This window comes from Cucurbita pepo, chromosome LG10, assembly GCF_002806865.2.
Source record: "Cucurbita pepo subsp. pepo cultivar mu-cu-16 chromosome LG10, ASM280686v2, whole genome shotgun sequence".
Lineage (NCBI taxonomy): Eukaryota > Viridiplantae > Streptophyta > Magnoliopsida > Cucurbitales > Cucurbitaceae > Cucurbita > Cucurbita pepo.
The window spans coordinates 6,675,367-6,689,913 of record NC_036647.1 but is presented as its reverse complement, the minus strand read 5'-3'; the positions used below and the strand labels follow the sequence as shown (position 1 = coordinate 6,689,913).

General features: G+C 34.4%; 1 protein-coding gene across 2 annotated transcripts; it reads left to right on the top strand.

Annotated features, from left to right (window-relative positions):
* The first annotated feature begins 4,830 nt into the window (after positions 1 to 4,830).
* On the top strand, positions 4,831 to 14,089 carry LOC111803346 (ELMO domain-containing protein A). 2 transcript variants are annotated; one of them, XM_023687704.1, is made up of 10 exons: positions 4,831 to 5,092; positions 6,059 to 6,222; positions 6,392 to 6,494; positions 8,652 to 8,761; positions 9,609 to 9,677; positions 12,364 to 12,479; positions 12,570 to 12,624; positions 13,194 to 13,314; positions 13,458 to 13,600; positions 13,685 to 14,089. In XM_023687704.1, the coding sequence occupies exons 2-10, from the start codon at positions 6,082 to 6,084 to the stop codon at positions 13,784 to 13,786; spliced, it is 960 nt and encodes a 319-aa protein (XP_023543472.1). In that variant the 5' UTR covers positions 4,831 to 5,092; positions 6,059 to 6,081; the 3' UTR covers positions 13,787 to 14,089. The 2 variants fall into 2 exon arrangements, with proteins under 2 accessions (XP_023543472.1, XP_023543470.1); XM_023687702.1 differs by having other exon boundaries at positions 4,832 to 5,092; positions 6,062 to 6,222.
* Positions 14,090 to 14,547: the final 458 nt, after the last annotated feature.

Sequence of the window (14,547 nt, the reverse complement as noted above, 5' to 3'; positions counted from 1 at the left end):
TTGGCAGCCATATTGTATTGGTTTTTGTTAGTAATCTATGTCTTTAATTTGTTTTTTTTATCTATTGGTTTAAGGGAAGTGTTTGTGGGGATTCTTTTTTTATCAACCAATTTGAGAGAAACACATTCATACTCCACTAAATTACATGCCACTTATGCGATTAACTTTATAGCCTTTGTTTTATTTTAATTTTTTTTACTACTTATCAATTTATTTTAATTTATTGATTACTCGAGTATGATTTTATGATTTTATTTAAGTATCGTATGTTAAAAGATCTCGTTAATTCTTGTCTTGTCGCTCTCAAGTTAAAAGATCTCTTTCCATTATCACTCATAACGATCTTAGCACATGCTTGCATTAGAAGAACCTGTCGACCTATTTTCTCTTCTAACATAAACAAGATCTTCACGAAGGTGGCCAAAGTGATGAGATATTCTTGTTCGAGTTATCCTCTGAAACTTCTTTGAAAAACCTCTTAAGTGATTCAAGGGGAATATCGATCTTGATGTTCTTAAATATCGATGTTGATTTGATAGATCCTTATTACATTCATTATTCTGATGAGATAGGATATTCACTCGTTCCAATCAAATTAAATGAGACAAATTAACAATCCTCAAGTAAATCATTTACACGTGAACCAAGAAAATTACATTGGGAGGTAGTTATTCAAGTTTTGAGATACATCAAATGGGTTTTGCATCTTGATGAAATTCATATATTTCTGGTAAGTCTAAAAAGTAAAGCAAATCAATGTTTCCACGTCATCTGAGTTCTGTATCTTCTTTGGAAATTCAATTATTTCTTAAAAAACAAAGTGATATGGGAATCACTATAAGGAGAGTAAGATTCGAATTATCTTGTTGATGAAATATCTCAAGGCAAGAACATTGTTTGAGATTCGAATCACTCCACAAGCAAGATTGATCATGTCGAGCTTGAATGATTCTATATGCAACCTAAACTACATATAATTAACTTAGCCATTAACTAAAGAAAAGCAGCTTCTTTTACTATATTTTCCAAGTCTCCTTACAAATACAGCTTATAACATTCATACTTAATGACCATAATTAACCATGATGTAATTGTAACCTATGTAAATAAAAAATCTTAAAATACATTAAATGAAATACAATAACTCTAAATTGTAATCCACTCAAAATTTATAACATGAAACTTCATTCTTCTCCAATGTGGCATGAATTGAAATATCTTTTGATAATTTCAACCATATTTTCTTCACATTTTCATTGAAGTATATTGTAGGATTGATGTTTCTTGGTTTATATCACAGTGTCCAGATCATCAGCAGCGAGCTATGGCAAATACTTGTTTAGAGTTAACTTGGCTAAAATACATTCTTCAATACTTGAAAGCTTCGTTGTCCAAACCTGCATTGTTGTATGCTGATAATCAACAACATTACATATAATAGCCAATCCAGTTTTTCACGAACGTATGAAGCACATTGAAATAGATTGCTATATAGTTCGGAAAAAGTTAGAAGTTGGAATCATCAAACCATGTTATGTTTCAACTAAAATGGAATTGACAGATCTTTTCACTAAACCTTTAGAAATACACGGTGTACATGGTTAGGTTGGTTGGAGAAATCTTTTGAAACAATCTGAAATTTTGAGTTGTTTGGAACCACTCAGCAACCGAAATAGTCTTCACAACCTAACCCAACCTAACCTTTTATTTTCAGGTTGGGTTCTCGTATTGCTTTTTTAAATTATTTAAAAAAAATTATACTAACCTACTTAATTTCATAAAACTCAAATATTAATATTTCATAAGTCACAATTTATCATTAACATCGATGGTAGAAGTCAAATATCCTTAATCATTTAATAATCTTGAAAATAAGGTAAGTTTGTCAACCTGCCAATCGACCTAAATTTTTCATTTTTTTAAAATCCAACCCACCCGAAACTATATATATATATCAAGTGATTGGGTTTCGAGAGCATTCCACCAGCTTTTGGCGACTTTCACTTTCAACTCGATTCCTCGCCTACGTGCCCTTTACGCCCAGTCATTTCGAAGAACACTTACCCCCTGTCTTACCGCGACTGTTGGCATGGAGTTAGCTGGGGCTTCTTCCTCGAGTCCTGTCATGATCGCGCACTCTACGAAAGAGCTTTACAAGCGGCATTGCCCTTCTTCACTCACGCAATATTGCTGGATCGGGCTTTCGCCCATTGTCCAAGATTCCCCACTGTTGTCCCCCGTGGGAGTCCAGACTGTTTTTCAGTCCCAGTGTGGCTGATCATCCGAAAAGACCAGCTAAACATCATTGACTTGATTAGCCTTTACCTGACCAACGACCTAATACTACGCAGGCTCATCAAACAACGCTTTTTAACTTGATTCAGGATTTGCCCCGAACGGTTCAACAGATTCCCACGCGTAACACACCCGTTCGCCACTTTGTTCTCAACTGTTCCCACCCCTTTTAAAAGGCGAGACAAGCCACCTTTTTAAAATCCAACCCACCCGAAACTATATATATATATATATAAATTAACTTAACCCAACCCAACTTAATTTTTATGGTTTGAATTAGATAATTCGAGTGGGTCGAGGTTCGGGTCATATGACCGTGCCTATCAAATTGACATTTTAAAACTATATATTATCATTAAAATAAGCCATAATTCAAAAACTCTCCTAGAAGAAATATAAAGTCAAAAGCAAAGCCCCTATTGCGAAGGAAGAACAAATATAATTAATAATTATTAATAATAAAGTAATAAAAGCTTCTGTCAAAAATAATAAAATAAATAATAATATAACAAATAACAAATAACAAATAACAAATAACAAATAACAAATAACAAATAAAAGAAAAAAAAAAAGAAAAAANCAAGCAAGATTGATCATGTCGAGCTTGAATGATTCTATATGCAACCTAAACTACATATAATTAACTTAGCCATTAACTAAAGAAAAGCAGCTTCTTTTACTATATTTTCCAAGTCTCCTTACAAATACAGCTTATAACATTCATACTTAATGACCATAATTAACCATGATGTAATTGTAACCTATGTAAATAAAAAATCTTAAAATACATTAAATGAAATACAATAACTCTAAATTGTAATCCACTCAAAATTTATAACATGAAACTTCATTCTTCTCCAATGTGGCATGAATTGAAATATCTTTTGATAATTTCAACCATATTTTCTTCACATTTTCATTGAAGTATATTGTAGGATTGATGTTTCTTGGTTTATATCACAGTGTCCAGATCATCAGCAGCGAGCTATGGCAAATACTTGTTTAGAGTTAACTTGGCTAAAATACATTCTTCAATACTTGAAAGCTTCGTTGTCCAAACCTGCATTGTTGTATGCTGATAATCAACAACATTACATATAATAGCCAATCCAGTTTTTCACGAACGTATGAAGCACATTGAAATAGATTGCTATATAGTTCGGAAAAAGTTAGAAGTTGGAATCATCAAACCATGTTATGTTTCAACTAAAATGGAATTGACAGATCTTTTCACTAAACCTTTAGAAATACACGGTGTACATGGTTAGGTTGGTTGGAGAAATCTTTTGAAACAATCTGAAATTTTGAGTTGTTTGGAACCACTCAGCAACCGAAATAGTCTTCACAACCTAACCCAACCTAACCTTTTATTTTCAGGTTGGGTTCTCGTATTGCTTTTTTAAATTATTTAAAAAAAATTATACTAACCTACTTAATTTCATAAAACTCAAATATTAATATTTCATAAGTCACAATTTATCATTAACATCGATGGTAGAAGTCAAATATCCTTAATCATTTAATAATCTTGAAAATAAGGTAAGTTTGTCAACCTGCCAATCGACCTAAATTTTTCATTTTTTTAAAATCCAACCCACCCGAAACTATATATATATATCAAGTGATTGGGTTTCGAGAGCATTCCACCAGCTTTTGGCGACTTTCACTTTCAACTCGATTCCTCGCCTACGTGCCCTTTACGCCCAGTCATTTCGAAGAACACTTACCCCCTGTCTTACCGCGACTGTTGGCATGGAGTTAGCTGGGGCTTCTTCCTCGAGTCCTGTCATGATCGCGCACTCTACGAAAGAGCTTTACAAGCGGCATTGCCCTTCTTCACTCACGCAATATTGCTGGATCGGGCTTTCGCCCATTGTCCAAGATTCCCCACTGTTGTCCCCCGTGGGAGTCCAGACTGTTTTTCAGTCCCAGTGTGGCTGATCATCCGAAAAGACCAGCTAAACATCATTGACTTGATTAGCCTTTACCTGACCAACGACCTAATACTACGCAGGCTCATCAAACAACGCTTTTTAACTTGATTCAGGATTTGCCCCGAACGGTTCAACAGATTCCCACGCGTAACACACCCGTTCGCCACTTTGTTCTCAACTGTTCCCACCCCTTTTAAAAGGCGAGACAAGCCACCTTTTTAAAATCCAACCCACCCGAAACTATATATATATATATATAAATTAACTTAACCCAACCCAACTTAATTTTTATGGTTTGAATTAGATAATTCGAGTGGGTCGAGGTTCGGGTCATATGACCGTGCCTATCAAATTGACATTTTAAAACTATATATTATCATTAAAATAAGCCATAATTCAAAAACTCTCCTAGAAGAAATATAAAGTCAAAAGCAAAGCCCCTATTGCGAAGGAAGAACAAATATAATTAATAATTATTAATAATAAAGTAATAAAAGCTTCTGTCAAAAATAATAAAATAAATAATAATATAACAAATAACAAATAACAAATAACAAATAACAAATAACAAATAACAAATAAAAGAAAAAAAAAAAGAAAAAAAAAAAACAAGAACAATAAATAAATTCAAGCAGGAGGAGAGCAGTTTTCTTCGAGGACAAGTTCGAGCGCGAGACGGATGCAATTACCTGTGTTTATTCAATTCGAATTCAATTGACTTCGACTTCCTTGTTAAGCAACGCAATTCGGAATAAATAGGGCAGTTTCTGAGGATTTCTTTGTGAGGGACACTCTTCGATTTATGTTTGTTTTGGGGAATTTTGATTGATTGGTTGATTCGCCCCTTCAATTCAAGTTTTCAGGTAATACTTGTTTGTTTCTGTGCCTCAATTTGTGACTCATTAATTTCTGTGTGAATTTTTCTCTGTTTAGCTCAACATTGTGCCGTTTTCGATGTCCTTGAGCAGCTGTTTTNTGGCTGATCATCCGAAAAGACCAGCTAAACATCATTGACTTGATTAGCCTTTACCTGACCAACGACCTAATACTACGCAGGCTCATCAAACAGCGCTTTTTAGCTTGATTCAGGATTTGGCCCGAACTGTTCGGCAGATTCCCACGCGTTACGCACCCGTTCGCCACTTTGTTCTCAACTGTTCCCACCCCTGACGAAAGGCGAGACAAGCTACCTTTAGCTAGGAGCCTCTTTTCCTTCTGCCTAGCTCCCCGAAAACAACGTTAGACTTGCATGTGTTACGCATATAGCTAGCGTTCCTTCTGAGCCAGGATCAAACTCCGATTTTGAGTATGATTGGGCCCTGCAGTGGTAGAACCTGGTGAACCGGGCGTACTACTTATCTTCAGCGAAGATTGATTCTATATGATTCTGAAAGAAATAAAGATGCTATTTTCTTTTTCTTATCAAAGAAAGGGATTGAAAGTCTCAGTCTAGTCAATCAACTAATACACTCGTGGAGTTCCCGTGCTATAGTAGTAGTGTGGTAGTTTAGACTCCGCCCCTCTCCCTTCGGTCTCGCGGTTGNTAATACTTGTTTGTTTCTGTGCCTCAATTTGTGACTCATTAATTTCTGTGTGAATTTTTCTCTGTTTAGCTCAACATTGTGCCGTTTTCGATGTCCTTGAGCAGCTGTTTTTCACTTTGTATCGCTTTGCTGTTCAATTGTTAAGGAATATAAAGTTCTAGTTATGAAATTCGATGTTCCTTCTGTACTAGACTCAGAATGCTACCACGTGCTTGATGATGGGTCTTTTGTATTTGGGGGGGTTTATCAATTGTGGAACTGAAGGTATTTTTGATTGATATATAGCAGGGTGATTAAGAAGTTGTTTAATGACTTCAAGAACTTTGAGGAGGAGGCTCCATCATGGTGATGTTGATGGGAAAAGAAATGAAAAATATGATGCTTCTGGCTTCGAAGGTTTGAGTGAGCCTCTGCTTGGCAGCCATGAATATAGTGATAGAAGCTCGGAGGTTAGAGCTTAATTCCTTTTTTTCGCCTCCTTACTCTTTTCCCCTGTTGGAATTATCCTTATCCTGTGCTTTATAAAGTGTCCTGAGTGCTTATGCTATCATGTTCTTTGTTTATTTTTCCTCTAACAGTCTTTGGCAGTTGATTCCTTTGTTGTTTTTCTTATAAAAGGTACGCACACTTGAAGATATTTGGGACGATGAGCGGAAGAAGCAACAGCTACACTGGACACTTTTGTTTTCTCAGTTGATTGCACAATGGGCTCAGTGGATAGGTATAGTTCTTTTCTTAGAATGGATTCTGTTAATACAAGATAAAGCATTCAGATTAGTTTAACTAATTTGTAGTCACGGACTCATGGGATCTGATAGTTTGGCTGAAAGATTTGTAACGAACTGAAAAAGATTTCATACTTTCAATTATTTTCATGAATTGGAGGGAAAGAATTTATCGGCTTCAGTGATTTTAAAAATGTTTTATGTTCAAACAATAAATTGAAAATTATCTTGTTTATCTCATTATTCATGATTCTTCCTTTTTAAACAGCATCATATATTTATATTATAATTTATATGGTTAGAGAATCCCATATGGACACATCACCTGCTATCCCTTCACAAAAATCCTGGTGTATCCTTGTGTTTGTGTAACTTCTCTTGATCAACATTTATATTTTTAAATATTCGAGAGTCAAAGTTATCGCAGTGGTTGTGTTACTTTAGTTTTTATGAGGACCAACACTACAACAGTTTTGGTCTTTGTTAGTAGACACTTCTTTTAGCTCTAGCAACTACCAAGGTACTGTTTTTATGTTATAGCCTTCTTCCTGCAGCATGTAATGTTACATTTTATATAACTGTTTTGAGTGCCTGTGAGCTAATTGTGTGTTCAAGTAGGAAGGGATATATATATTTTTTTTGAAAATACTGTTCTCTTAGTTATTGAAAACGCATGATTGTGAAATAAAGTAGGAAACTTTAAGTAGTTTGGAAAATATTTCTACTAGGTTAGGGCTTTCCTTTGACTTCCTATGTTAGTTGGATTATAGTAGTCCAGGTATTTCTTTCAGTAATGATGCTAGCTGATGCAATGAGAGGATGCCTACTGTTGAAGATCATCCGTATTTTCCTACATTAAGGATGAAGTAATTGATCTTAAAGGGTGGATAGAAGTGTGGTTGGAAGCGAGGGAATAAAAAGAGCTCAAAGGGAAGTCTGTAATGTGGTTGGAATGTATTTTGTCTCTATGGAGAAAGGTGTTTATCCCAACTAAGAGCTGTAGTAGATGGAGAAACTAAAGAGTATTTGGAGGAATTTTTCTTTGAAGAAATAAGTTAGGTGGAGAATAACTTTCCCCATAAATGGCTTGAGGTCAAAAAATACCAATCAAGATAGACCTCCCCATATTTTGATTACCACCTGCTCATCAAAAACTTCTTTGATTGATTCAAATAGTTGAGAATATCAATATCTTTGACTACTTCTATATGGATATAGTTGAGGATTATCAGGTAAACTAGTTGCTTATTAGTATAAACTTGCAAGGAAGGGGGTGCTTCAACTTGGTGGGAGAAATCAGAACATTCAGTGGAGAATCGAAACAATAGCAATCTGACGATTGTGGAGAACAGAACTTTTTGGAGAACTTGGTTTTTACAATTGGGTTATGAATGCATACTACATCTACAGTTTTAGCACTGTCAGCAGCTTCAACTTCGACAGGATAAATAGAGAACAGGTTTGATGGTACACCATAGGACATGAGGCTTGAATACTATTTGGTTCTCGATCATTTCTTTTGAGGCTATCAATTTAGTTCAAAGAATGGTTAGCAAGTCTTTGAAATAAGCCACCTATAGGTCTTTAAACTCTATCCTTTGGGGTCTCTCTGTTTGGGCTTTGGAGAAGGAGAAGAAGCATCAGGTTTCCATTTAAAACAAGTTACTATTTTTTTTTTCTCAAGAAGGATATAAAATATTCTTGGAGAAGTATTTGGAGGCATCTCTCCTGTTAAATCTCAAGCCAGCTTGCACCAAAGAGAGATACAAGCTGTAGCACTCATGCTCTCTTCTCTTGAGAAACAACAGAACGTGTTAGATAATACTGAATGGGGGCTGTGAGCAAATATTTCTGTTTCATGGAGGAAATGGAAACTTCAAAAGGAAAATATTTCAATACTAGAAAATGCTTGTTAGTGTTTTAAGGAACACATCAACCATTTTAGCTATTAATTTGTCTTAATCGAACATTCTATTGCTTAGATTTGTCAAACTTCCTTCCCTTTGTGGAACCCAAGTGGCTTTCATAATGATATTGTGTAATTTTTGTGAATATAGTTTCTATATAATGAATTGATGTGGTGAACCCAGAGAAATGAATCGATGGTAGAGTATGTTGATCATTGTCGACTAATACTGTCTTAATTTTTGTAGCAAACATTGTCTTTGGTTCTGGAGCACTCTTTGGTCGACTTTTGCCATTTTCTATGACCACGCACAATGGAAAAAACCATAGGGTGGCTCCACCTCTTAGTCTTCTACAGGTAAATGAAGTTTGGATTCCTTATTCTCCTGAACTTTCATTGCAATTTAATCAAAGTAATTCTGTTTTGCAAGAAGTTTCTTAGCCGAGGTCTGATTATGATTTAATAAAATTTTCTATATTAGTTTTCTAGGATGTCCCGTTACTAATTGGAATGATGTTTCTTACTTAATTGATACAATTATTAGTCTACACACTGGTGTGTGAGAACTATGCTTTAACTGATTTCAAACATAAGGTCTAAACTGGTACTATGTTAGTTCTATTGATAATTTTAGCAAATTCACTTGGCTTTTTCTCTTACCTATGAATTTGATGTGATTGCTATTCTACAATAATTTGTGCCCTCGTTGAAATCTTCTTTCACAAAAATAAAAATCTGTAGATCTGATGGTGGTGGCGAATTTCACAATTATTCTGTTCTCTCCTTTTTTCATTAAAAAGGATTTTAAATAAAAAATCATAAACATCGTCATATTGTGGAAACTGCAATGTCTTTAATGTATCATTTGTCTCGCAGTTTTTCTAATTTGCCGAATGTCATTTCCATCTCAAAACAGGGTTCTCCCTTTGAGAAACTTTTAGGCTACACCCTTGATTTGCATAACTTAAAAGTGTTATCAATTTGCTAAAATTTACAGTCGCTGTCGGTCTAAATTATCAATCTTTTTGTTTCAAAATATAACTTCCAACCAACTTTAATATTCAACTAAGTGAATCAACTCACTTTCATTTGTTGTGTCAGTTTGTCAAGTTTAATGGTTTGATATACTTCCATGGTTTTTTGTATTGCCATCTTTTTGAAGGTAGACTATCTGTTAACAAATTTAAAAATCTCTGTTACATAGGAAGAAAGACTCAGGAATTTAAAGCAGAGGCTGGAAGTTCCCTTTGATGGATCTCGTGTTGAGCACCAAGTAAGTCAACATTTTTATGGGATTTCAAATTTTATGGATTTTTTTATATACATGTTATTACCCTCCTTTTCTTTTGATGCTTTGAAATTTAAGTATTCCTGCAAGCTATAGTTATGAAATTCTTCTCAGATTTATATAACAAAGTGAATCCTTTGTTGGTAATTGAATTTACTAGTTTGAACATTTCCATTTCTTGTGGTTCATGGATTTATTCAATCTTACTCAGCTACGACTCTCATGAAAAATAACTTTCATGTCTGTTCATCTTTATTATATCTCGTCCATTTCGAGGTTTTCTGTCTGTGCTTGTATGTTTGTTTCTACATAATCACCAAAATTTTCTGTCCGGTAATATCCAAGTTAGTCTGACCTGCCTGCCTGATAGTTCCAATATCATACGTAACTTCTGTTAGTCATGAGGTCGATAAGGCACTGGTTCAATTTAGAGTAATGCAAGAAGGAAAAAGTGGTCCTGAGGAGAACTAGAATGGGAGTTTGAGAGGTGGGGAAAAGGGTGCTTCAAAAATTACGTTATTCTGAACAAGCCTATTCCATGTGTACTGATATCAGATATGTTTGATCATGGATCCATAGTAATTATAAGGAATTAATGTTATGATGGAATTTCATATTATAAGGAATTAATGTTATGATGAAATTTCATCATATTACGTCTTTTAAGGAAAACAAGGGGGATATTATTGGTAAGAGTTGGGATATGTTTACTCAAGTTTGAAGGGTACGGATATTTTTATACCAATTGAAAGTAATTTTAGAGAGTCAAACAATTCATGAGGGCCAACGTTTCCCCCCATTCTACGTCACACAAAGAAAGAGGTAAAAAAACATACTCCCTTACTCTACCGGAACACCAAATCACATGAGTGCAAACAGATTAAAAGTAAATGGCCTAATAGGGGTCTCCCTTATATAAGCACTTTGTATAAGTTCTTCAATAAAAAAATGTTTGCTATTGAAACATTTTGTTGTTTGGTTACAATATTTCAAAAGCTTTTTTGACCTAATTAGAAGTAACCTTTGAAGGATCAATATTTACTTAACAAATATTTCCAAAATTGAAAAGTGACTAAAATTAAAATAATTGAAAATATTAAAGAGAGAATCTATTATAATTTTATGAAGCTTATGGTTGGGAAGGAACTTCTTGAGGTGCTAATTGGTTTTCCTTTTAAAACAAGGCTAAGATTTTATGGAATTGGGTAGCTTGGCACTTTATTGTTTTCTTTTTTTGTATGTGTAAGAAACTGCTTTCATTGGAAAAAAATGAAAGAATAAACAAGGGCACACAAAAAAACAAGCCCCAACCCGAAAAGGGAGCCTGCCCCTAACTACAAAAAAGGACTCCAATCTTAAAGAACAAGACCAAACTCATAATTAAAAAAGTTTAGTTATTGACACCCACAAGGAGGCATTGAACCTATCCACCTCCGAACTTCTTCACCTGATCTTTCCACCTCTCAAAAGTTCTATTATAATCTCAATCTAGATGCTCCACAAAATTGAAAATTCAAAACCCAAGAACTCCAAACACCCTCAACCAATAGCTCCAAAGGTTTATCCCTCAATATCCTTCTGCTGCTTTTTGTTCTTGTTTCCTTAGTATATTTTTCCTCTGTTTCTTATAAAAGAATAATTAAAAAATAAATATGAAAATGAAAATAATTAAAATGGCATGGGAAATGGAATAATGGAGAGAAAGTGAGTATAGAGAGCCCAATAATAAATGGTGTGCCTAAGGGGGATTTGTAAGAGAAATATTTGTGGAGAGAAGTGTCGGTTATTTCATTTTTTAATTAAATAAGAATCTTTTGTATTTACTATATTATATTAGAAGTAATTTTTATTTGTTAGTGAGATTATGTACTTTTCAGTAATGGAGTTTTCTTGTACGTAAGAAACCCTCGTCTTTCATTGCGAATAACAGCAATGAATAACAGAAGACATTAATATTCTCTTGATATTTTAAATGGTATTAGGCAAGTGGTCTTACGTTCAAACTTCTGTATTGTCATTTCTTCTTTTGAATATTGATTTCCACTTGCTTGGACCTCCTACAAACTTTTAAGCCCACAAGGGAAGGAGTGTTTAAAAGTATTGATATTATTAAATTTACCATGATCCATTAGCTTACACTTTTTGGTTGATTGGTATTTAACAAGAAGCTAACAAGAGATGTATAAGGTAATTGACGAGATGATTTGTGTGACGAGAAGTTAATGAGAGAATTTGTGTGAAGAGAGAAATTAGTAAGAGAGAGTGTAAAGAGATTTTACTAGAGATTAAGGTTAAGTGTCTATATCAGAAGTTTTGATGTAGAACCTAGCAGTGCGTCTTTGAAAAATACTTCCATCCGCAATCTTGTTCAAAATTGTACCCAAACATAAATATTCGCAGTAGGGCGTGCTTTTAAGCAGTTAAAAATATTTTTTCCCTAGTTGAAGACTGAAAGTGCACTTCATAACACACTGCATTTTTTGGATGTTAGGCTGACTACTTTGTGTATCTCTCTTTGGTTCGTATAGCAAAGCTTCTCATACCTTCAGTTTTTAATACAATTAAAATGGATGATTAGGAAAAAAAAAAAGAAGCTATATATGGTGACAGGGATTTGGCTATTTACTTCTACATTTCTATATGGAAAAATAAATGAATCCATGCATTGTAGGATGCTCTTAAAAGGTTATGGAGGTTGGCATATCCAGACAGGGAGCTTCCACCTCTTAAATCTGAGCTCTGGAAGGACATGGGTTGGCAAGGTACAGATCCTTCAACAGATTTTAGGTGAGTACAATCTATTTATTTTTCTAAGAAATACTTCGTTTGTTTAATCTCTCTTCTGTTAATATCTATTATTCTTCAATATTCTTGTAGAGGTGGTGGATTTGTTTCACTGGAAAACCTTATCTTCTTTGCCCAGAAATATCCGGTTTGATTCCTTTTCCCGTGTTGTAATATTTTCTCCACTATTGTTCTATAGCATTATATGATGATTTTTTTTATCATTCTTGTTTGAAGCTCTGTCTATCCGGTTATGTTCATATACCTGATTCCCTTTAATTAGCATATAGTAATATATGTAAATATTTAATTACTGTTACCCTTACTGTAGTCGCTTCAAGAACCATGGAAATGAATTACTTCCTTAGTGGTTAAAAGCACGATAAGGAGAAGCATTATGTTTTTATAGTCCTTTCAGTGAGGAGCCACTTTATGAAGCTTTGGAGTTAAAAATAGTTGAAAAGTATACTGTAGGCCGTTCCTCCTATTGCGATCGACTGTTACTTTCACATGGTTTAAATTCATCCTTCAAGACATGCTGAATATGTACTGCTAGAAACGCGAAGTATATCTTGCTTTGGATGAGCATGCTAGTCGGTCCTGCTTTGTGAATCGTGTTAATTAGATCCAAGTGATATTATCTTTTTCCTTTTGGCTAAATTGATAAGATACAATCTGTGATTCGTCCATGAAATGGTCGGTTGGATTTCTGTACAGGAGTCATTCCATAGATTGTTGTATAAAAAAGATGGTCAGAGAGCTGAGTGGGAATATCCATTCGCCGTCGCTGGTATCAACATTTCATTTATGTTGGTGCAAATGTTAGATCTCCAATCAGGTAAGATGATTGATGAAATTCGATTTTTGCAAATTTGAAGACTTTGTTAAATCGCATACTTCGAGTATGTTGGTGCCACTCAAACATTCTCGGTCGAGAATCTTGAGCCCTTAATAAACGACATAAGTGATATTTTGTTGCAGGGAAGCCAAGTTCATCGGCTGGGATCCGTTTCTTAGAACTTCTAGAGAACGACGAGATGGCATTTGATAACCTGTTCTGTATAGCCTTCCAATTGATGGATGCTCAATGGCTTGCCAAGCGCGCTTCCTATATGGATTTCAACGTAAGTGTCGAGCATTCGAGCGTATAGATGTTGGAATGAAGAAGCCTTAATCTTATGTTCTGTAACTTTGGTTTTAATCTTCAGGATGTTTTGAAGTCTACCAGAAGTCAGTTAGAACGTGAGCTTGAACTCGAAGATACCTCAAGTGTGAAAGAACTGCCAGCATACAATCTCTTAAGAAGATAATCTTCATCTTCTTCTTCTTCTCCCATCATTAACTTCTATCAGCTATAGTTCTGCCTATCTGATCTGATCTGATCTGATCTGATCTGATCTGATCTTCCTCGTCTCCAATTTCTATGTCACTTTCTAACAATTGCATTGTAATAAAATTCAAAAAGGGGACAAAAAGGGGAAAAAAACCACACCTTCAATCATGAAAATAGAGTAAAGTTGTTATGAATCTCGTCTAGTACTAAGTCTCAAGGCATTGTATCTTTATATCTTTAAATGGAAAGGAAAAGCTATAAGCTATGACTGAACTGGATACTCCTCGGAATAATCCTCTCTCTCTATATCTCTCTCCTTAGCGTGAATATTCGAAAATCTGACCTCTTGATTAATGATATTTTGATTTATAGAATTTGCTAGGCTTAGATTAGTCTCTCTTCTATCGATATGTTCTTCTTTTATGTTAATTTCTATGTTTTGGAAGTTTTAATAAGTGAATATGTGAATCACTTATTAGTTTTATTTCTTCCAAATATGTCAAAACTTTTTTTGACAATTTTTTTTTGTGTTTTTGTTACACTTAGTAAAAAATGGTACCGTGAATTTTGGCTCATTAAAATAAGCTATAAAGAACGGTAAGAAAATTGAGTTCATGGAGAAGAGAAGAAACCTCGACTTTTAGGCCAAAATTAGAGAAACAATGATATGAAACTCGGAATTCTAGAAGAACAAAGAGCTTAAGATCTAATTAATATATATACATATATACACACATA

What these genes read in the sequence shown, in the direction of transcription:
- LOC111803346 (XM_023687704.1), top strand. Translation starts at nt 6,082, where the DNA reads ATGACTTCAAGAACTTTGAGGAGGAGGCTCCATCATGGTGATGTTGAT. An exon ending in AATGTTAGATCTCCAATCAG is followed by an intron (nt 13,315 to 13,457) that starts GTAAGATGATTG and finishes ATTTTGTTGCAG; the next exon opens with GGAAGCCAAGTTCATCGGCT. An exon ending in CTTCCTATATGGATTTCAAC is followed by an intron (nt 13,601 to 13,684) that starts GTAAGTGTCGAG and finishes TTTAATCTTCAG; the next exon opens with GATGTTTTGAAGTCTACCAG.